Here is a 21,370-nt window from a genome sequence, read left to right on the forward strand (position 1 = left end):
CCCGCCCGGCTGGGGCGCTACCTTCTGCGCCACGTGGTCTGAGACCCGCAGCTGATTGGGCGCAGGCCGTCCCGCCCCCTAGTCAAGTCGCAATTGATGCCCAGCGGGCCGCGGGCCAGCCCGAGACCGCAGGACCATGGAGGCAGCAGCTGTTGCCGCAGTCCTGGGCTTCCTGGTCCTGGCCGCCGCGGGCGGCTCAGCCGGGGACGAGGCCCGGGAGGCGGCGGCCGTGCGGGAGCTGCTGGCCCGGCTGCTGGGGCCCGGGCCCGCGGCCGCCTTCTCGGTGTCTGTGCAGCGCGCCCTGGCGGCCGAGTCTGGCCTGGACACCTACCGCCTGAGCGGAGGCGGTGCCGGGGCGCGGGTGCGGGTGCTTGGCTCTACCGGCGTAGCCGCCGCCGCGGGGCTGCACCGCTACCTGCGCGATTTCTGCGGCTGCCACGTGGCCTGGTCCGGCTCTCAGCTGCGCCTGCCGGAGCCGCTGCCCGCCGTACCGGAGGAGCTGACCGAGGCCACGCCCAACAGGTACGCGGCGCGCCTGCCCGCGGGGTCCCACACCGCCCTCCGCACCCCCCCACCCCTGGCGGCCGCTGCACCTGCACCTGCCTCCCACCTCCCGCCTCGCAGAGGCCCGGCCGCGCCCCGCGCTAGATACGGCACCGAGACTGATCCTAGCGCCGGCCGTAGGGTCACTCTGCCTCTAAAAGCCGTGTGTCCTTGAATAAGTCACTTACGAGCCTCAGCTGGCTCATCTGAAAAATGGAAACAGTGACATCTATCGCGCAGTGTTGGTCGTGAGGATCGGCCCCGTGACGGGCATAGGATTTGTGGTGCACAATTAGTGGCCAGAAAATGCTATTCCTTTCCTTCCACCTTCTCTTGGAAGATGCTCACCGAGGAATGACACCCACCGCCTCACAGCCTCCATGCTGGCGCTTGTCCCACTGCAGGAAGGTGTTCACACATCTGTCTCCACATTAGACTGTGGGGAGGGGGACCCCCCCTTCCAGGACAGGGACCAGCGTTGCCGTGGAGCACTTAACCACTGTGCAGGGGGGGCTCTGGAAGAGTTGACTGGAGATGCAATGCGCTCTCCGGGACTCCTGCCTGGCTGCGGCTAGGGGCACCTCAGAACAGCGGGGTGGCGGAGGCCCTGAATGGGAGGGCGTCAGACCCCTCATAAGAAGGTTCTTGGCTTTTGGGGAGAAAGGTTCAAGAACAAGCCGTTTAGAGAAGGGACAAAGATTTATGAAGTCTAGAAGTCAGAAAGGTGCTACTTCACAAAGGAGCCCTCTCTCCTCCCAGACCAAGGGTTTTGTAAGTTTCTCAAATTAGCTATCCATGTAGGAAGAGGCTTACTTTTTAACTTTGGGTGTTTTAAAGATTTTATTTGATTTCTTTGAGAGAGTGACTTGAGTGAGCGTGAGCAGGAGGGTGGGGCAGAGGGAGAGGGAGAAGCAGGCACCCCGCTGAGCAGGGAGCCCAACAGGAGGCTGATCCCAGGACGCTTTGATCATGACCTGAGCTGAAGACAGATGGTTAGCTGACTGAGCCACCCAGTCGCCCCTAACTTTGGGTTTAACCTTTACTTTGGACGGTTAATTTTTCCACTGTTTTAGGGTTGTGATTCCGGTTGTGGAATTACCCATGGGGATCAATTTTAAGAATGTCCAACTTTTGCAGCTTTTACTACTGGAGAGAGTGAGGGTGTTGTAGCTTTCCATGCGGCAACCTTGTGACTCCTTTATGACCTAATGACTTTTAGGTTCGGGATCAGCCTAACACCAGAATTGCTTTACTTTGGTCACTTTGTCTCCCGAGCCTCCCTTCCCTCCTGCCTCAGTACTGAGTCTCAGCGCCCCCCGGGGTGGGTCCCAGAGTGAAGCAGTGGGTGGCCACAACTCCTCCCGTCTGGGCTTGATCTGGAGTGGGGGGGGGGGGCTTGTTCCCTGGGCAAGGGACCCTCAGAGGTTGGGGGACCCTCTGCCCTCAGGGTCATGCTGCAGCTCAAACCCACCCCATCCCCCACCCCTTCCCCGACAGGTACCGCTATTACCAGAATGTGTGCACGCACAGCTACTCCTTCGTGTGGTGGGACTGGGCCCGCTGGGAGCGGGAGCTGGACTGGATGGCACTGAATGGCATCAACCTGGCACTGGCCTGGAGTGGCCAGGAGGCCATCTGGCAGCGGGTGTGTGTCCCCCTCCCCTCTGTGTCCCTGCCTCCCCACAGCTCAGGGTCTGACACAGAGAATAAAGACTTTAGAGGTGTTCGTGGCGTGCATGATGGCCCGAGGTGTCCAGAAGCAGGCTTCCGTTGCTGAGCCGAACACAGAGGAGCACCTGCTCGGGGCTGGACCCCAGCACCCCACTAGAAACACTAAGGAGTCGGGCTTCCCTCTCTCCCCATCCCCACAGCTGGTCAGGCCACAGCTTCCATGGATTCTGTCTCATCGGCAGCCCTTGATCTGCCTCATCATCTTTATCCTTATCCATGTCCCCAGTGCAGGCTGTTGCCCCCTCTCCCTGGACGACCCTCACCCCTAACCCCGCAAGAGCCTCTGAACAGGACTCCCGGCTCTTAAGTTCCACCAGTGTCCTGAGATGCAAATCTGGGGGAGACCTGCTCCTGTCAACACATGTAGGAGCTCCCCTCCGCTGCAGGCATTCCCCTGGCCTGGGGACTTCTGTACCAGGACCCTGAGGGCTCTGGCTGCTGGCGGGTGGGGGCGGGGAGGGTTGGTGGGTTCTTTAGTCTCCCTGCAGAGCTGGCCTCACCCATCATTCTGGCCCGCCTTGCTCTGTGAAGCCTTCTAAGACCCCTTCCCCGTTTTGGGGAGAGCCCCTTTGTGCCTCACCTCACTCTTGCAGCAAAACTGACCGATAAGTCAACTCCCCTGTTCACAGGTCTGTTTCTCCTGGACTGTGGACTCCTGGAAATGGGTCACGTTTTGTCTTAGTAACTCTAGGGCTCAGCCCAGAGAAGAGATGAATGAGCGTTGAGCGCATGAATTACCGAGCGGAGATGAATGTATTCACATGTGTTTATGTGCGGGGCTCGCCCTCCTCCTCAGGTGTACCTGGCCTTGGGCCTGACCCAGTCGGAGATTGATGAGTACTTCACTGGCCCTGCCTTCCTGGCCTGGGGGCGCATGGGCAACCTGCACACGTGGGGTGGCCCCCTGCCCCGCTCCTGGCACCTCAAACAGCTGTACCTGCAGGTAAAAGGACGGGGGAGGAAAGGAGGCAGCGTTGGACAGTGCCACGTAGTCCTGGGCCGGGGGGTGGGTATTTGGCCAGCCTTGGGGCTCTTAACTAGGCCTTGGGGACTCAGTGTGCCGTGGGGGAGTGAGGGCCTCCGGCCTCAAGGCCATGCCCACTGCCTCCCCACTCCGTTCCCTCCAGCATCGGATCCTGGACCGCATGCGCTCCTTCGGCATGATCCCGGTGTTGCCTGCCTTCGCAGGGCACGTCCCCAAGGCTCTCACCAGGTAATGGCCCCCCTTACCCCGCCCTGCCCTCGGACTTGGCTCAGAGAGGGAATTTATTTTTTCCTGCAAAACGTGATTTAAAGAAAAACTGAAGCTCTAGATGTGAACCTGGGCTTGATCCCTGGCCTCCTTCCCTTGTGGCTGGGAAAAGTCTCTGAGGCCAGCTGAGACCCCCCCTCCCTCAGGTAGCCTTGCTGGGGCCCCCACCTTGTTAGCACCTCCTTCACGCCCATGAACACCCGCTTCCCACCGCTGTCACAGGCCTTAGTGCACTGCTGCTGGCCTGGCTGGCCACCCCTTCACCTCCCGGCTGGGTAGCAAGAGCCTCATTCTTACATTCAGCAAGTGCTTGTCAGACCGGGCTCTGTGCTGGGTCGTGGGGATGCAGCGATGAAGGTGCATTGAGTTCTGCCCCTGCTCTGTGAGAGGTTGGCAGGGGCATACGGTATAGTGATACGGGCAGGAATATATGTGGGTCCACTTCTCTGTTTAGGCCCCTTCTGCCTGGGGAAGAGGGGCAGCCAGGCCTCAGAGCAGAGGCAGCACTGGGCCAAGTATTGAAAAATGAGTGTTGCTTGTCTCAGCTGGTGGGAGGGGGAGAGAGAACAGAAGCTTTACAGATGAGATGAAACTCAAAGGATGTTGAGGAGTAACCAGCTACATAAGCAGGAAGGGAGGAGGAAAGGATTATTCTAGCCACAGGACACAGTCTGTGCAAAGGCACGGGGGTACGAGAGACTGGGATGTGTTCCAGGAACTGCAGATAAGCCAGGGAGGCTGCTGGTGAAATCTGTATCAGCCTCCAGTAAATGTTTGGATTGTCCCCTGCTCCCTCCCCCACCAGGGTGTTCCCTCAGGTCAACGTCACCCAGCTGGGCAGCTGGGGACATTTCAACTGCTCCTATTCCTGCTCCTTCCTCTTGGCTCCAGAAGACCCTCTCTTCCCCATCATTGGGAGCCTCTTCCTGCGGGAGCTGACCAAAGAGTTTGGCACGGATCACATTTATGGGGCCGACACTTTCAACGAGATGGTGCCCCCCTCCTCGGAGCCCTCCTACCTTGCCGCAGCCACAGCCTCTGTCTACCAGGCCATGATCACAGGTTCGGTGCCAGGGAGAGCCGGGAAGGGGAGCCCCCCACCCCCAGCCCTCAGAGACACGGGTGCAGCAGAGGTCAGTGGCATGGGAAGAAAGACAGCACTTGACCATTTACGGAGCACTTGTACACATACACCGTCTCAGTTAACCATACTGCGGGTGGGAGATGAGCTCTGGAGCCAGACAGCCTGCTCGAACCTTGGCCCGTGTGACTTGCAACAAGTTATCTCCCACCCAGTGTCTCAGTGGCTTCATCTGTAAAATGGGGCTGCCACGTAAGCAGAATGATGCCTGGCCCAGAGTAAAGTGCCATTAAGTGCTGGCTATTGCAGATATTTCATTTGGACTCTGCCTCCGAGCTGAGGTAGGTGATGCGGGCCAGAGGTTAGGGGATGTGTTCAAAGCTGGTGGGTGCCCTTCCTGGTCCTCCAGGAACGCTCCTCCAGGAACCAAGTGCTCTGTCCTGCTGCTTACAGGGTGGGACAGAGAGGGGTCAGGTCAGCAGTGGCAGGGTGCGGAGGCCTCCGTGTCAGCCAGGAAGGGAGCCCATTGGCTCAGGCTGCCTCGAGAGCACTGTGATCCAGGCCCCGTCGCCTCAGCCTCATCCCAGAGCCGTCGGGTCTGCACCTTCTCCTGAATTGGAATGACTCGGGCTTGGGCCCAGGCACCTGTTTTAATCAGCTTTCTGGGTAATTTTTTTTAAAAGATTGTTTATTTATTCATTTGACAGAGAGAGATCACAAGTAGGCAGAGAGGCAGGCAGAGAGAGAGGGAGAAGCAGGCTCCCTGCTGAGCAGAGAGCCCGATGCGATGCTGGGCTGATGCAGGGCTCCATCCCAGGACCCTGAGATCAGGACCTGAGCTGAAGGCGGAGGCTTAACCCACTGAGCCACCCAGGCGCCCCCTTCTGGTAATTTTGATGCTTCGTAAAGCTTGCCAACTGGGATAGTCATTTAACTTCTCTGGACCTCATTCTCATCTGTAGAACGGGGTGAACGGCCCCCTACCCTCTTGCCTCTCATCAGTCCTCTCTCTGTCTCCCTGCCCCTCCCCAACCACAGTGGACCCTGACGCCGTGTGGCTGCTCCAAGGCTGGCTCTTCCAGCACCAGCCCCAGTTCTGGGGGCCGGCCCAGGTGAGAGCCGTGCTGGGGGCAGTGCCCCGTGGCCGCCTCTTGGTTCTGGACCTGTTTGCCGAGAGCCAGCCCGTGTACCTCCGCACAGCCTCCTTCCACGGCCAGCCCTTTATCTGGTGCATGCTGCATAACTTTGGGGGTAACCACGGTCTGTTTGGGGCCCTGGAGGCCGTGAACCAGGGCCCTGCCGCGGCCCGCCTCTTCCCCAATTCCACTATGGTAGGCACGGGCATGGCCCCGGAGGGCATCGGCCAGAACGAAGTGGTCTATGCCCTCATGGCAGAGCTGGGCTGGCGGAAGGACCCAGTGGCTGATTTGGAGGCCTGGGTGACCAGCTTTGCGGCACGTCGGTATGGAGTCGACAGCAAGGAGACAGAGGTCGCCTGGAGACTGCTTCTTGGGAGTGTTTACAACTGTTCTGGTGAGGCCTGCACTGGGCACAATCGCAGCCCCCTGGTCAGGAGGCCATCCCTGCAGATGGTCACCACCGTCTGGTACAACCGCTCGGCCGTGTTCGAGGCCTGGCGGCTGCTGCTGACAGCCACACCCACCCTAGCCGAGAGCCCCACCTTCCGCTACGACCTGCTGGACGTGACTCGCCAGGCGGCCCAGGAGCTGGTCAGCCTGTACTACACGGAGGCGAGGACCGCCTACCTGAACAAGGAGCTGGTTCCCCTAATGAGGGCGGCCGGCATCCTGGTGTACGAGCTTCTGCCGGCCCTGGATGGAGTGCTGGCTAGTGACAGCCGCTTCCTGCTGGGCACCTGGCTGGAGCAGGCCCGCGCGGCCGCCGTCAGCGAGACTGAGGCCCGTTTCTATGAGCAGAACGGCCGCTACCAGCTGACCCTTTGGGGGCCCGAGGGCAACATCCTAGACTACGCCAACAAGCAGCTGGCGGGGCTGGTGGCGGACTACTACGCCCCACGCTGGGAGCTCTTCATGCAGATGCTGGTTGAGAGCCTGGTCCTAGGCCGTCCCTTCCACCAGCCCCAGTTCGAAGAGCATGCCTTCCAGCTGGAGCAGACCTTCGTCTTCAGCACGCAGAGGTATCCCAGCCAGCCCCAAGGTGACACTGTGGACCTGGCCAAGAAGCTCTTCCTCAAATATTACCCCCGGCTGGTGGCTGGGACCTTGTGACAGATGAGCCACGCTTGGGTGGTGGTCCTTCCTGAATTCCAGGCCTGGGCAGGCTCCCAGGGCCTGGAGCTAGACGAGCAGGTCCCCAGGCCCCGGCAAAAGAACTCAAGACCTGCCAGAGGATCAGGCATGGGAAGTTGGGGGAGGGGGGAGGTGAGCTGCCCTCCTCCTCCACTCCAGATTTGGGATCAAAGTACTCTTTTAATACAACTTAATAAACTGGTGAGTCCCCTAGGCCTCTCAGAATGTCACTCCCATGATGACTGGGAGGACTTGGGCTATAGGATACACATTGGTGTGAGGGGCTCTTTCTCCCTGCCCCCTTGCTTCGGCCTCCCCATTTCTGATACTAACACCCGACCTTGGAACTGGGAATGCCCTCCCAAAACGTTTACTTTCACACCCCCCGCAGCCAACTTTGGAACCTGTAATTGTCTCTATGGGACAGAGGCACACCCAGGGGAGGATGTGCCCAGGGCACTCAGTGCCCACATCTCCTAGTCACAAAGCTTTGCCTTGCCTCTGACCAGCCACCGAAGAGGGTATTCCCAGCAGGGGCGTCATCTCCACCTTGACCCGGAGCAGAGCAGGCCCCATACCCGAAGGAGGGCTCAGCCTTGAGATTAGGTTGGAGACACAACAAGGGGTGGGGACCCCGAGGGTGGGGGCGAGGCGGAGCAGGTTAGATTAAAGAGCTCAGAGACCTGAGTCTTGAGCAGTGCACTCCCACTCCCGGGGCCTCTCCCCACTGTCTCCCCATGGACCGCACCGTGGTGCTCATCACCGGCTGCTCCTCTGGCATCGGCCTGCACCTGGCCCTGCGTCTGGCGTCCGACCCCTCCCGGAGCTTCAAAGGTAGTTGAGAGGCTGGGATGGAGAGAAAGGAGCAGCCCCAGGGCCAAGGGGACCAGATAGCGGGAAGCAGGGAATTCAGATACTCGTCCTCTTCCTGAACCTCCAGTGTATGCCACGCTGCGGGACCTGAGGGCGCAGGGCCCGCTGTGGGAGGCAGCCCGGTCCCGAGGGTGCCCTCCTGGCTCCCTGGAGACGTTGCAGCTGGACGTGAGGGACGCGGATTCTGTGGCCGCTGCCCGGGCACGCGTGACCGAGGGCCGCGTGGACGTGCTGGGTGAGCCTCCCCGCAACACGCGTGCAGAAGCCTCCCCGGCACTGTGTCCAAACCAAAATGTCCTGAGGCCCAGGAACCTGCTGGGTCGGAGGACAGAGAGGCAGGCAGGGTCCGATTTCTCTCCCCTCAGTGTGTAATGCGGGGCGGGGTCTGATCGGGCCGCTGGAGGCGCACACGGCTGGCGCAGTGGGGTCGGTGCTGGACGTGAACGTGGCCGGGACGGTGCGGACACTGCAGGCCTTCCTGCCCGACATGAAGCGCCGCCGCTCGGGACGCGTGCTGGTGACCGGGAGCATGGGCGGCTTGATGGGTGCGTGGATGGGGCGGGGCCAGCGGGAGGGGCGGGGCCTGGTGGCAGTGCCTCGGGCTGCCTGGGGCTTCCGGTGCCTACCGTCCCAGACGCGCCTCCGAAGCCTCTTCTCCCCTCGAAGGGCTGCCGTTCAACGCGGTTTACTGCGCCAGCAAGTTCGCGATCGAAGGCCTGTGCGAGAGTCTGGCGGTTCTCCTGCCTCCCTTCGGGGTCCAGTGAGTCAGCGCCCCGCCCCGGGGACCCCTGTCCCCTGACTTTGGGAACTCCAGCCCCCTGTCCTGTTGGAGCCTCTCTCAGGCGTTCTCCCTGGCCCCTCCCCACTGCGGGTCACAATTATTGTGTGCCAGGGCACTTGCCATTCCTTACCGCGCCTCTGCTGCCATCCAGCTGGGAAGCCGAAGAGGTTAGGTGACTGGCTCAAGGTCACACAGTAAGGGAGCTTGCCAGGTTGGAATTCCGATGCAAATCTCCCTCACACCCCCGAAATGGCTGTGGGTGGGCGGGGGGTAGGCAGGGGTGCTTGTCTGGCTGTAAGCCGCTTTTCAAAGGCTCTGGTTACCTCGGCGGCGCCGGCGCCGGGGCATAGACCCGCATCTCGCAGGTCCTGCCCTGCCCGGCGGCAGAGCTGGGGTCCGGCCCGCTGGCTGCGCCCCCCCCCCCCGACCACTCGGCGCTTTGGGCCCGCAGCGTGAGCCTCATCGAGTGCGGCCCGGTGCGCACCGCCTTTCTGGAGAAGCTGGAGGGCGTTGCGGGCGGGGTGCTGGACGGCGCGGACGCCGAGACCCGCCAGCTCTTCTCCCGCTACCAGCGCCATCTAGAGCGGATCTTCCGCGAGGCGGCGCAGGACCCGGAGGAGGTGACCGAGGTAGGGGTCGGGCGCGGCCCCGGGAGCCGGGACGGCGCGCAGCGGCGGCGGGGGGTGGGGGAGGGGGACCCAGCTCCAGCCAGCGCGCCTCCTCCCGCCACCGCAGGTCTTCCTCGCCGCGCTGCGCGCCCCGCGCCCCGCGCTGCGCTACTTCAGCACCGAGAGCTTCCTGCCGCTGGCGCACCTGCGCCTGGCAGACCCCAGCGGCTGCAGCTACGTCGCCGCCATGCACCGCGCTGTGTTCGCCGACGAGCCCGCGGAGGAGCTGACCGCCGCGGCCCCGGGCGGCCCCGCGCTCCGCGCTCCTCCCGCCGCCGCTGCCCCGCAATAAAGGCTTGGTCCACCGCTGTCTGCCGCTCTCTCCTTTGTGCCCCAGGGGCGCGCGGTTCTGGGGGACGGCGCCAGGCTGCCGGCTGCACTGCTCTGGCGGGACAAGTGGCGCGTGCCGCGGTTGGGCGATCTGGAAAGATCGTGGTTAGCCCGGGTTATAGCTGCACGGAGACCGAGGCCCAGAAAGAGGAAGAGGCTAACCCGCGGAAGGGCGGGGCGGCGAGTGGTCCCTGGATTCCCACGGGGTGTCTGCAGCAGGTGTTAGGTGGACCGGGGAAGGGCGAGAGCCAGGTTGTGACTTGCCCCCCCCCCCCCGCCCCAGTCATGGGAAATCAGGCAAGGGCCTTAACCTTTCTCCGACTGTTCTCTTACCTGTAAAATGGATATAAGACCTATGTCATGGAGTGTATGGGGGATTAATTGAGGTACTGTCTGAAAGTGTTGAGATGGAGATTTGTTGATGTTGCTTTAAGATTTTATTTGTTGGGAACGCCTGAGTGGCTCAGTCAAGCGTCTGCCTTCAGCTTAGGTCATGATCCCAAGGTCCTGGGACGAAGCCCTGCATCCAGCAGGGAGCCTGCTTCTCCCTCTGCTGCTCCCCCTGCTTGTGCGCGTGCGCGCGCTCTCTCTGTATCAAATAAATAAAATCTTTTTTTTTAAAGGTTTTATTTATTCGTTTGTCAGAGAGAGAGGGAGCACGCGCAAGCAGGGAGAGCAGCAGAGGGAGAGGGAGAAACAGGCTACCCCACAAGCAGGGAGCCCAACACTGGGCTCTATCCCAGGGCTCCACTACCCCAGCCTAACGCAGGTGCAAACTGAGCCACCAGAACGCCCCTGGGACGGAGGCCCTGATATTCTTTCTGCTACTGGTGGTATTACTATGGTAATTGTGTTCCTATGTGGAAGCTAGATACGTAAAGAAGAAACAAAGCTAAGTGAGTCAACAGGACACAGCTCCACTCGTCCTCCTCCTGCCCAGGCACTTGACAAAACTCAGCTGGACGGATACCCACCAGCCCAGAGGCTGCCACTCACCAGGAGGGTCAGCTGAAGCTCCAAGCCAAGCGGGGGCCTGGTGGGCTATCCTTCCTGCAGATGGGGGAAGGCGCTGGGATGGCAGGAACCCGTGAAAGGGCCTGCAGGTTTGTGTGGCCAGTCTCTTTCTAGGGTGCCGGAGGAGGGCTGGAGGGTAGATGGAGAATAGGCTAGAGGTTGCCAGCAGAGGAAGGGCAGGGGTGCCCAGGAGATGGGACCAGGGAAGGGACTAGGAGATGGGAGGGAAATGACCATTTGGAGAGGGCAGGGACCTGGCTGCAGAGAACTTGGGAAGCTGGAATAGAAAGGAAACTGCTGGGGTTTTGTGTGGAACCTGAGGGGGGCCGGAAGGAGTCACCCCATCTTGGTCTGCTGCTACTTCTAGGTAGTGGTCTTGCTGGGCCGTTGGGCTGCTGGCTGCTTCTGCTCCTGGGACAGGGGACCTCAGCCGGCTCATCCCTACCTATCCCCCTGCCTCGCTGGCCCAGATGGTTCTGCCGTGCCTTCAGGATCCAGAAAGGCCACAGAAGGGGAAAGGGCCATCGGCCTCAATCCCTGGGACAAAGGACTTGCTCTCAGAGCCCAGCTCCTGTCCCCCAAGCTGTTCTTTTTTTGCTTTTTAAAAGATTTTACTTATTTATTTGACAGAGATCACAGGTAGGCAGAGAGGCAGGCAGAGAAAGAGGGGGAAGCAGGTTCCCAGCTGAGCAGAGAGCCCGATGCGGGGCTTGATCCCAGGACCCTGAGATCATGACCTGAGCCGAAGGCAGCGGCTTAATCCACTGAGCCACCCAGGCACCCCCCCCAAGCTGTTCTTTTGCACCCCTGTGTGAGTTTGTGTCTGTGTGTATGGATATGTGTGTATGTGCGTGCTCACAAGGTCACCTCTGGGGGGTGGGGACACAATGATGAGAAAAGCATCATACCCTTTTTTTGTTTTAAAGATTTTATTTTTAAGTAATCTCTACACCCAATGTGGGGCTTGAACCCACAACCCCTAGATGAAGAGTCCCATGCTCCATCAACTGAGCCAGCCAGGTGCCTTAGCTACATTCATACTTTATTTTATTTATTTATTTGAGAGAGAGAGAGAGAGTGCGCACGTGCATGAGAGGGGGGAATGTCAGAGGGAGAAGCAGACTTCCCGTGGAACAGGGAGCCCAATGTAGGACTCGATCCCGGGACTTCGGGATCATGACCTGAGCTGAAGGCAATGCTCAACCAACTGAGACACCCAGGTCCCTACATTCATACTCTTAAGTCTCATGCAGTCCTGTGACTTTGAAGACCATTTTTATGCCAATGAGCCCTACCAAAGTCTCCAGTATCTCCAACCCCATTGTTTCCCACAAACTCCAGACAGACATCTCCAACTTCCTACTCAACTTATCTTCTTGATGCCTAATAAACTTAATGTATTCAAATGCCAAGTCCATTCCAGCCCTCCCACTGCTCGCGCCCGTCTACCCCACTTCCGTATATGACAACTCCATTCATTTTTTTTTTACATTCATTCTTTTTTTTTCACTTAAAAATTTTTTTTAATAAACATATAATGTATTTTTATCCCCAGGGGTACAGGTCTGTGAATCACCAGGTTTACACACTTCACAGCACTCACCATAGCACATACCCTCCCCAATGTCCATAACCCCCTCCCCCTCTCCCAACCCCCCGCCCCCGGCAACCCTCAGTTTGTTTTGTGAGATTAAGAGTCACTTATGGTTTGTCTCCCTCCCAATCCCATCTTGTTTCATTTATTCTTTTCCTGCCCCCCAAACCCCCCACGTTGCATCTCCACGTCCTCATTCCAGGGAGATCATATGATAGTTGTCTTTCTCCAGTTGACTTATTTCGCTAAGCATAATACCCTTTAGTTCAAGCCGCATCGTTGCAAATGGCAAGATTTCATTTCTTTTGAGGGCTGCATAGTATTCCATTGTGTATATATACCACATCTTCTTTATCCATTCATCTGTTGATGGACATCTAGGTTCCTTCCATAGTTTGGCTATTGTGGACATTGCTGCTATAAACATTTGGGTGCACGTGCCCCTTCGGATCACTATGTTTGTATCTTTAGGGTAAATACCCAGTAGTGCCATTGCTGGGTCATAGGGTAGCTCTATTTTCAACATTTTGAGGAACCTCCATGCTGTTTTCCAGAGTGACTGCACCAGCTTGCATTCCCACCAACAGTGTAGGAGGGTTCCCCTTTCTCTGCATCCTCGCCAGCATCTGTATAACAACTCCATTCTTTCTCACTCATCCCCCAACCAGTTCATCAGCAAATACCTTCAGTTGTCAAAACAGATTTGGAAATCACCCTGGTCTCTGAGGGCACCATCATCTCATCTGGATTATTGCAGTAGTTTCCTAATTGGTTTCCCTGATGACAGCCCTACCCACCAACAGTAAAACATCCACAGAGCAGCCAGAATAATCTTTTAAAAATGAAAGTTATTTCATGTCTGTACTTAAGACATCTCCTGTGTAGGGGCACCTGGGTGGCTCAGTGGGATAAGCGCCTGCCTTCAGCTCAGGCCATGATCCCAGGGTCCTGGGATTAAGCCCCGCATCGGGCTCTCTGCTCAGTGAGGCATCTGCTTCTCCTTCTCCCTCTGCCTGCTGCTCCCCCTGCTTGTGTGTGCGCTCTCTCTCTCTCTCTCTCTCTCTCTCTGTCAAATAAATAAAAATCTTAAAAAATAAAACAACCCTGTGGTTTTCTAAGTAAAATCCAAGGCTTTTCCCCAAGACCTCCAATTCTTTGATCTGGCCCCACCTCCTTTCTGACCTTACTTCTTTTTTTTTTTTAAGATTTTATTTATTTATTAGACAGAGAGATCACAAGTAGGCAGAAAGGCAGGCAGAGGGAGAGGAGGAAGCAGGCTCCCTGCTGAGCAGAGAGCCAGATGCCAGGCTGGATCCCAGGACCCTGGGATCATGACCTGAGCCAAAGGCAGAGGCTTAACCCACTGAGCCACCCAGGCACCCTCTGACCTTACTTCTTACCATTTCCCATTATCTGATTCAGCCCTGCTGGCTTTCTGCCCCAGAACCTTTGAACTGGCTGTTCCTCTGTCTGGTTCTCTTTCCCTAATTCTCTTCCTTTAGGTCTTTACTGTTTCCCTGGACAACCTCATCTAAAATAGCATTCCCTTCCCTCCACTGTAGTCCCCTTTGTTTTATTTTTCTTCGTAGCACTTATCATCACTAGATGTTACAGATTTATTTACTGACTTGCTGACTTTATTGTTATATATTTATTTATAACTTTCACCACCCTATCCCAAAACACACAGGAATCTCCCATCCAAGTACTAACCAGGCCCAACCCTGCTTAGCTTCCGAGATCAGACGAGATGGGGCACGTTCAGGGTGGTATGGCCGTAGACAACACACAGGAATCTAAGCTCTAGGGCAGCCCTTTGTTTTGTTCACTGGTTGATCCCTTGTACCTAGAACCATCCCTGATCATGGGAGACACTAAATTAATATTTACTGAATAAAAATGACTCTTGGTTCACACTCTGGGCTGCTCCCTGGATGAAACCTGAAACTGGTCCTTGTACACAGAGGGCAAGAGAGGATGGAAGAAAGAAGCAGACGATTCCAGATTGGTAGGTGGTGGGTTTAATAAGCAGGCGGAGTGACATAGGAGACTCATCCTGGGCAGCTGTGAGACAAGTGGATCTCTGCACTTGTCCACCAGAATCCTAAAAGCTTATATAGAAGCCTTCCTTAGGTTCAGTCACATACAATGTCCAGATGGTCTCAACAACATTGCTCCCGCGGTGGGGATATTCTGACAGAGGAGGGGTCAAGGAACTTACACTTGCCTAAGTCCAGCTTGAGTGTCAGCTGGCAGCCAGGTTTTCTTGATGATCTCTTCCAGCAGTGATTCTGCGTGGGAGTGTGCTCCGATGTTTCAAGGTACTCCCTGAGAGTCTGCAGTTTGATTCTTTATTTTGGGTTCTCTTTTTATTTTTTTTTAACTTTTAAAAATATTTTATTTATTTATTTGACAGAGATCACAAGTAGGCAGAGAGGCAGGCAGTGAGAGAGGAAGGGAAGCAGGCTCCTCGCCAAGCAGAGAGCCCGACTCTGGGCTTGATCCCAGGACCCTGAGACCACGACCCAAGCCGAAGGCAGAGGCTCCAACCCACTGAGCCACCCAGGCGCCCCTGGGTTCTCTTTTTAAAAATCCAACCTAAGGGGGCGCCTGGGTGGGGGGACACCTCTTTATTTTATTTACTTTTTAAGATTTTATTTTTTTTTATTATGTTCAGTTAGCCAACATATAATACATCATTAGGTCTTTACTTTTGTTTCTTTTTCATCATTAGTTTTTTTTAAAAAGATTATTTATTTATTTATTTGACAGAGGGAGAGAGGGATCAGAAAAGTAGGCAGAGAGGCAGGCAGAGAGGGGGGTGGGGGAAGCAGGCTCCCTGCTGAGCAGAGAGCCTGATTTGGGGCTCGATCCCAGGACCCTGAGATCATGACCTGAGCTGAAGGCAGAGGCTTAACCCACTGAGCCACCCAGGAGCCCCTCATCATTAGTTTTTTTTTTTTTTTTTTTAAATAATTTATTTATTTATTTGACAGACAGAGATCACAAGTAGGCAGAGAGGCAGAGAGAGAGGAGGAAACAGGCTTCCCGCAGAGCAGAGAGCCCGATGTGGGGCTCGATCCCAGGACCCTGGGATCATGACCTGAGCCGAAGGCAGAGGCTTTAACCTACTGAGCCACCCAGGCGCCCTCATCATTAGTTTTTGATGTAGTGTTCAATGATTCATTATTTGCGTATAACACCCAGTGCTCATCACAACACATGTTAAGATTTTATTTTTAAGTACTCTACACCCGATGTGGGGCTTGAACTTACAATCGTGAGATCAAGTGTTGCATGCTCTACAGACTGGGCCAGCCACGCACCCCTTGGGACACCTTTTTAAGGTGCCTGGGTGGCTCAGTCGATTAAGCATCTGCCTTTAGCTCAAGTCATGATCCTGGGGTTCTGGGATAGAGCCCCATGTCTGGTTCCCTGCTCAGCAGGGACCTTGCTTCTCCCATTCCCTCTGCCCTTCCCCCTTGCTTGTGCTGCCTCTCTGTCTGTCTCTCTCAAATAAATAAATAAAATCTTTTTTTAAAAAATCATTTTTGGGTCACCTGGGTGGCTCAGTCGTTAAGTGTCTGCCTTCAGCTCAGGTCATGATCCCAGGGTTCTGGGATCGAGCCCCTCATTGGGCTCCCTGCTCAGCAGGAAGCCTGTTTCTCCCTCTCCCACACGCCCTGCTTGTGTTCCCTCTCTCCGTGTCTCCCTGTCAAATAAATAAATAATAAAAGCAAAGACTTTTTTTAAAAAATCATTTTTGCTTTTTTTTTTTTTTTTAAGATTTTATTCACTTATTTGACAGAGAGACAGCAAGAGAGGGAATACAAGTAGGGAGAGTGGGAGAGGGAAAAGCAGGCTTCCTGCTCTGCAGGGAGCTCAATGCTGTGCCGGATCCCAGGATACTGGGATCATGACTCCAGCTGAAGGCAGACGCTTAACAACTGAGCCACCCAGTCGCCCTAAATAAATAAAATCTTTAAAAATATACAAAATGAACCCACATAGTTATGAAAACAAGCATTGTTTAGTTTGGGAAAATGATAGCACATTACTGCAATCTTGGAAATTGGTTTCCCTCCCTTTTGAGACCTTTGTGGACACTTTATCTGAAATATCTCCCGATGGCATCCTAGCTTCCTCCCCCCACGGAGACTACCAGTTCCAACCTTTCGGGCCCCATTAGCTTCACAGTAAACCCTTGCCTCTAGGTCTCCCTACCTCCTCCCCTTTTCTCCTGTCTGGAGACCACCCTCTGGCAACCCTACTGGGCTGCCAGGCAGAGCTCTCCTCCTCTCTCTCTCTCAAACTGGTTCTGGGTGGTGTGGAGAACTCCGGAGCCACAAGACCTTCGTTATAATGTTCCTGGAACACAGAGGGCTTCAATTTCCCCAGCTGTGCAATGAGGACTCGGACAGAATGGTCCTTCCACAGGAGGATCCTCAAACTGGGAGGGCGCCAGGAGGGTTGCGGGGGACTCTGAGTCCTGACTTCGGTGCCACCCTGTGACTCCCATTTCTGTAATTTATTAAGAGGAAAGCCAGGTGTTAGTTCTGCCTTTGCCGCTGTCCTGGGTAACCTGGCTGAAGCCATCCTCCTCTCTTAATGTCTAAAGAGCATTCACAAAACCCTTTCAGGACCGCCTAGCCCTCCACGGTCCAGACCCCCGGCGGCTGGAATCTGGAAATAAGGCTTCACCCACCTACTCAACCCCGACTCCGGCCCCGCCCCCTCGGCAGGACTCGCCCCACGCCGTACAAAGTCTCGCGACATCCCGAACAGAGCAGAGACTTTGGCCTTTCCGCCGTTCCGTAGCTCGGACACGCAGCTGCTCAACTAGTATTTCCGGGTCGCATCCTGGTGAGCCTCCGCGGCGGCGCTCGCGGAACCTAAGCCCAGAGGTCTCAGTAAGTAGGGGACCGACCCGAGCCTGAGCGTTTTCCTCTAGTCCCCTCCTTCGAGTTTCTGAAGACCCGGGTACAGCCTGGCAGGAGGGCCCGCGATTTCTGGATCCCCATGACTCAGGGGCTCTTGTCCAGCCTAGTTTCCCCGGATTGCGATTCAGTTCAGCGACTTCACTGCTGCGTTTGAGAAATGTGGAAAGCGCGGCTTAGCACATAGACCCGAGGCGCCGTGTACCAGGCCCCGTGCCTTCCCCCGGTTTCCTTTGGATCAGCACAGACCCCCGTCCCTGCGCCAGGTCCCCTCCCTTGGGTCCAAGGCCCCACTTTTCAGCGTCAGCCACATAACCCCTCATCACCCACGCCTCGTCTCCCTGGCTGTCCGCAGGCCTGGGCAGCATGGCCGTATTCCGGTCGGGCCTCCTGGTGCTGACGACGCCCTTGGCCTCCCTGGCCCCTCGCCTGGCCCCCATCCTGACCTCGGCGGCCCGGCTGGTGAATCACACGCTCTATGTACACCTGCAGCCCGGCATGAGTCTGGGGGCCCCAGCTCAGCCCCAATCCAGCCTCGTGCCGGCCACGTTTGAGGTCTTGGATTTCATCACACACCTCTACGCTGGCGCCGACGTCCACAGGCACCTGGACGTCAGAGTCCTGCTGACCAATATCGGAGCCAAGAGCGCCTTTCTCCCTCCCCTGTCCGGTTCAGTCCAGAACCTGGCCCACCCACCGGAAGTGGTGCTGACTGACTTCCAGACCCTGGACGGAAGCCAGTACAACCCGGTCAAGCAACAGCTAGAGCGTTATGCCACCAGCTGCTATAGTTGTTGTCCCCAACTGGCTTCAGTGCTGCTATACCCCGATTATGGGCCGGGAGAGCTGCCTGTGGAGTCCCTGGATGTCCCCTTACCCTCCACCATCAGGCCAGCCTCCCCCGTGGCCAGGTCTCCAAAGCAGCCAGTGCGTGGCTACCACCGTGGGGCTGTGGGTGGCACATTTGACCGCCTGCACAATGCTCACAAGGTGTTGCTCAGCGTCGCGTGCATCCTGGCCCAGGAGCAGCTTGTGGTGGGAGTAGCAGACAAAGACCTGTTGAAGAGTGAGTGAGACCAACCCTGGAATAGAGCAGGGGAAGGCCCTCAGAACTCCTTAACCTTGCCCCCAGTTCATGATTGAGGAACAGGGGGGCCCTCCTTTACTTCCCACTGTTCCCAGATGTCACAGTGACTGGCATCCAGTTGGTGCTAAGGAAATGATGTTAAATGAGTAAGTGCAGCTTTCTCAGTGTGGTCTAGTCACCACTCAAATCAGAATTCCCCAAATGTGGAGCCAAGGAGTCTGCACTTTGAAGAAGTTCTCCGGGTGATGAACCCCACAGATTGAGACCCTGGCAATAAATGGATGAGTGGGTTCTAGGTAGTTGTGCCAGAGACACAGTGAGAGGGGACTTGTGGTTGGGTGGGTCTTGGAATTCTCCATCTGACTCTGATGCTGGCACGGCTGGTTCTCCGGGCACAGGCCGGTGCCTACCGTGACTGTTGTACTTGGCGGCTGCCCCCTCTTGGTAGCTCCCCTGACACAGACCACTTCCCAGCTTAGCCCTTTCTTCCTGCCACCCACCCCTTTCCGGAGATTGGATGCTTAGGGACAGTCTTCCCCAAACTTGCTTATACTTTTCCTCCCCAATAAAAAGATCTCCCTGTTTTTTTGGGCTCCTTCCCCAGGCAAGTTGCTCCCTGAGCTGCTCCAACCCTATGCAGAGCGTGTGGAACATCTGAGTGAGTTCCTGGTGGACATCAAGCCCTCCTTGACTTTTGATATCATCCCCCTGCTGGACCCCTATGGGCCCGCTGGCTCTGACCCCTCCTTGGAGTTCCTGGTGGTCAGCGAGGAGACCTATCGTGGGGGGATGGCCGTCAACCGCTTCCGCCTTGAGAATGTAACCCCTGGGGGAGACTGGCAGAGGGAGTGGATGGGGCTGGGGAAGGCCATGTGGGGGACTGCTGGAAGTACCACAGCCCTAGAGGAGGGAAGAGAGGGTTTAGGGTGGTGAGGAAGAGGCAAGAAGGAAACGGTTCCCAGCTTGCTCTTGGCTGCAGGCTCTACCTCTGGAATATGTAGGGGAGGATATGGGGGGTGGGGGACAACTCGAGTGTCACTGGCCCTCCTTCTCTCTCCTTACCTCTCCTCTTGTACTGCAGGACCTGGAGGAGCTTGCCTTATACCAGATCCAGCTGCTGAAGGACCAAAGCCACAAGGAAAATGAAGAAGATAAAGTCAGCTCCTCTAGCTTCCGCCATCGAATGCTGGGAAACCTGCTTCGGCCTCCATATGTATGCCTACCCTCCCACTCTCTCCCCTCTTGGGTGGGCTGGAAATGCTGGAGAGTAAAGACTGAAGAATTCAGTCCCAAGGATGAGTCCGAAGACCCTAGTAACTGGGGTTCCCTCTCCTCCACCTCCAGAAGAGGCCAGAGCTCCCCAAACAACTCTACGTGATTGGGCTGACGGGCATCAGTGGCTCCGGGAAGAGCTCAGTAGCTCAGCGGCTTAAGGGCCTGGGGGCATTTGTCATTGACAGTGACCAGCTGGGCCATCGGGCCTATGCCCCAGGTGGTCCTGCCTACCAGCCTGTTGTGGAGGCCTTCGGAACAGGTAATACCTGGGGAGGGCTGCAAGTGGCCTGAAGTGAGGAGTCAGCCCGGCCTCCTTGCCCAGCCCCGTGTCTCTCTTGTCCAGATATTCTCCATAAAGATGGCATTATCAACAGGAAGGTCCTAGGCAGCCGGGTGTTTGGGAACAAGGTAAACATACTCCTCTTCAAGGGTTTCTCGGCTGCTACTAGACGCAGAGGTTGGGAGCCAGTGGACCTCTCTGCTCTGGTCCAGAGTGCCACTTTCCACTCACCTGTTCCCAGTCACCTCCCTCGGGCTGGCTCCGTCTCTGAGGGAAGGTCAACTGTCTGCTTCCTCTGTTCTCCTCCTCAGAAGCAGCTGAAGATGCTCACGGATATCATGTGGCCAGTTATCGCAAAGCTGGCGCGAGCGGAGATGGAGCAGGCTGTGGCTGAGGGTGAGTGGAGGGATAAGGGGAGCAGCCAAGGGGGACATCAGGCCAGCTCTCCTCCTGGGAGCTTCCCCGCCCCAAGGCAGACCCTCCACTGTCCTTGGGACTGGGCCTCACTGGCTCTGTTGGTAAGTGGCGGCACGCTGCCAGCAGTGACTGGGGTCTCCCCACAGGAAAGCACGTGTGTGTGATCGATGCTGCTATGCTGCTTGAAGCCGGCTGGCAGGACATGGTGCACGAGGTGTGGACCGTTGTCATTCCCGAGACTGAGGTATCTGGACCCCATCTCCCACCCTGTCCCCACTGCAGGCTGCAGCCTGCTCTGAGCTAGTGGGCTGACCTATGCCTTGTCTGTGTCAAGGCCATAAGACGCATCGTGGAAAGGGATGGTCTAAGTGAGGCTGCAGCTCAAAGCCGGTTGCAGAGCCAGATGAGTGGGCAGCAGCTCGTGGACCGGAGCCACGTGGTGCTGAGCACCTTATGGGAACCGCATGTCACCCAACGCCAGGTTGGTGCTGAGGGAAGGGCTGGGTTGTGGGGAGGTGGTCTCTGCTGGGTGCCTGCCTGACCCTGTCCTCTCTTCTCCAAACCTTCTGGCCTGCTCAAAGGTGGAGAAAGCCTGGGCCCTCTTGCAGAAGCGCATCCCCCAGACGCTGTGAGGCCCGTGGCTGACATGGACTTCTCTGTGGGGCCAGAGTGGCCCTTGGAGCTGCCCAGAGATTCAGTGGTGAGGAGGAGTGGGGGCCTCCGTGCTCATCCTGGTTGGGCCTAGAGGGCTCTGAGCCAAACTGAGGAGCGCAGGGCCGGGCCTGCTGGACGTGCGGAGCCTTACACAGCTTGCTGGCTGGCCTTTGGCCATCACTGAGGATGTGGCACTTGGGGGAGCAGGCCTCTCTGGCATTCTGTGCCCACTCTTGCCCACAGCGTGTGATATCCATGGCCGACTGTGGCCAGGGCAAACACTGGAACTTGTAACAATTAAAGATGAATGTTGCCGGGTGCTGCCTGTGTGGTGTCTTCTTCCTGGCCGGATGCCTCTGGGTATCTTGGGGAGCCTTGAGCTGGAACCTGGGAGTGCAGTGGTTAAGAGCTTGGCTTTTGAAGCTAGCCAGACAGAGGTCAGCCTTGGTTCTATCACTGATAGCGGTCTGTTTTGCAAGAAGCTACAGACTTTCGAGGTTCCTCGGTTTCCCCGTCTGTAAAGTAGCATAACTTGGCTAACAGACTCTGACAGTGTCTTCCACTGGTCTCCTGCCAGATGCCT

General features: G+C 56.9%; 3 protein-coding genes and 1 long non-coding RNA gene across 4 annotated transcripts; 3 read left to right on the forward strand and 1 right to left on the reverse strand.

The window, feature by feature from the left end:
* Positions 1-93: 93 nt before the first annotated feature.
* Positions 94-6,871, forward strand: NAGLU (N-acetyl-alpha-glucosaminidase). Its single transcript, XM_045986155.1, has 6 exons — positions 94-522; positions 2,041-2,188; positions 3,071-3,217; positions 3,402-3,487; positions 4,332-4,588; positions 5,646-6,871. Exons 1-6 carry the CDS (start codon positions 137-139, stop codon positions 6,854-6,856), a joined length of 2,235 nt encoding a protein of 744 aa, XP_045842111.1. The 5' UTR covers positions 94-136; the 3' UTR covers positions 6,857-6,871.
* A 709-nt stretch (positions 6,872-7,580) lies between these two features.
* HSD17B1 (hydroxysteroid 17-beta dehydrogenase 1) lies at positions 7,581-9,509 on the forward strand. The gene is made up of 6 exons (XM_045986156.1): positions 7,581-7,711; positions 7,818-7,985; positions 8,116-8,295; positions 8,417-8,510; positions 8,983-9,160; positions 9,267-9,509. The coding sequence occupies exons 1-6, from the start codon at positions 7,615-7,617 to the stop codon at positions 9,489-9,491; spliced, it is 942 nt and encodes a 313-aa protein (XP_045842112.1). The 5' UTR covers positions 7,581-7,614; the 3' UTR covers positions 9,492-9,509.
* Positions 9,510-16,118: 6,609 nt separating this feature from the next.
* On the reverse strand, positions 16,119-17,539 carry LOC123930254. Its single transcript, XR_006816022.1, has 3 exons — positions 17,405-17,539; positions 16,843-17,029; positions 16,119-16,658 (listed from the first exon to the last, which is right to left on the reverse strand). It is a non-coding gene; the product is annotated as an uncharacterized LOC123930254 (long non-coding RNA).
* COASY (Coenzyme A synthase) lies at positions 17,441-21,107 on the forward strand. The gene is made up of 9 exons (XM_045986586.1): positions 17,441-18,140; positions 18,766-18,980; positions 19,243-19,374; positions 19,506-19,695; positions 19,780-19,844; positions 20,028-20,112; positions 20,280-20,377; positions 20,468-20,614; positions 20,715-21,107. The coding sequence occupies exons 1-9, from the start codon at positions 17,441-17,443 to the stop codon at positions 20,763-20,765; spliced, it is 1,683 nt and encodes a 560-aa protein (XP_045842542.1). The 3' UTR covers positions 20,766-21,107.
* The last annotated feature ends 263 nt before the right edge of the window (positions 21,108-21,370 follow it).

Source organism: Meles meles, chromosome 18 (genome assembly GCF_922984935.1).
Source record: "Meles meles chromosome 18, mMelMel3.1 paternal haplotype, whole genome shotgun sequence".
Lineage (NCBI taxonomy): Eukaryota > Metazoa > Chordata > Mammalia > Carnivora > Mustelidae > Meles > Meles meles.

Bases quoted from the DNA above. Each gene is read 5' to 3' on its own strand.
- NAGLU (XM_045986155.1), top strand. From the start codon at position 137: ATGGAGGCAGCAGCTGTTGCCGCAGTCCTGGGCTTCCTGGTCCTGGCC. The intron at 3,218-3,401 runs GTAAAAGGACGG...CGTTCCCTCCAG, and splicing joins TCAAACAGCTGTACCTGCAG to CATCGGATCCTGGACCGCAT. The intron at 4,589-5,645 runs GTTCGGTGCCAG...CCCCAACCACAG, and splicing joins CTACCAGGCCATGATCACAG to TGGACCCTGACGCCGTGTGG.
- HSD17B1 (XM_045986156.1), top strand. From the start codon at position 7,615: ATGGACCGCACCGTGGTGCTCATCACCGGCTGCTCCTCTGGCATCGGC. The intron at 7,986-8,115 runs GTGAGCCTCCCC...CTCTCCCCTCAG, and splicing joins GGGCCGCGTGGACGTGCTGG to TGTGTAATGCGGGGCGGGGT. The intron at 8,296-8,416 runs GTGCGTGGATGG...CTCCCCTCGAAG, and splicing joins GAGCATGGGCGGCTTGATGG to GGCTGCCGTTCAACGCGGTT.
- COASY (XM_045986586.1), top strand. From the start codon at position 17,441: ATGGCCGTATTCCGGTCGGGCCTCCTGGTGCTGACGACGCCCTTGGCC. The intron at 19,375-19,505 runs GTATGCCTACCC...CTCCACCTCCAG, and splicing joins ACCTGCTTCGGCCTCCATAT to AAGAGGCCAGAGCTCCCCAA. The intron at 19,845-20,027 runs GTAAACATACTC...TCTCCTCCTCAG, and splicing joins GCCGGGTGTTTGGGAACAAG to AAGCAGCTGAAGATGCTCAC.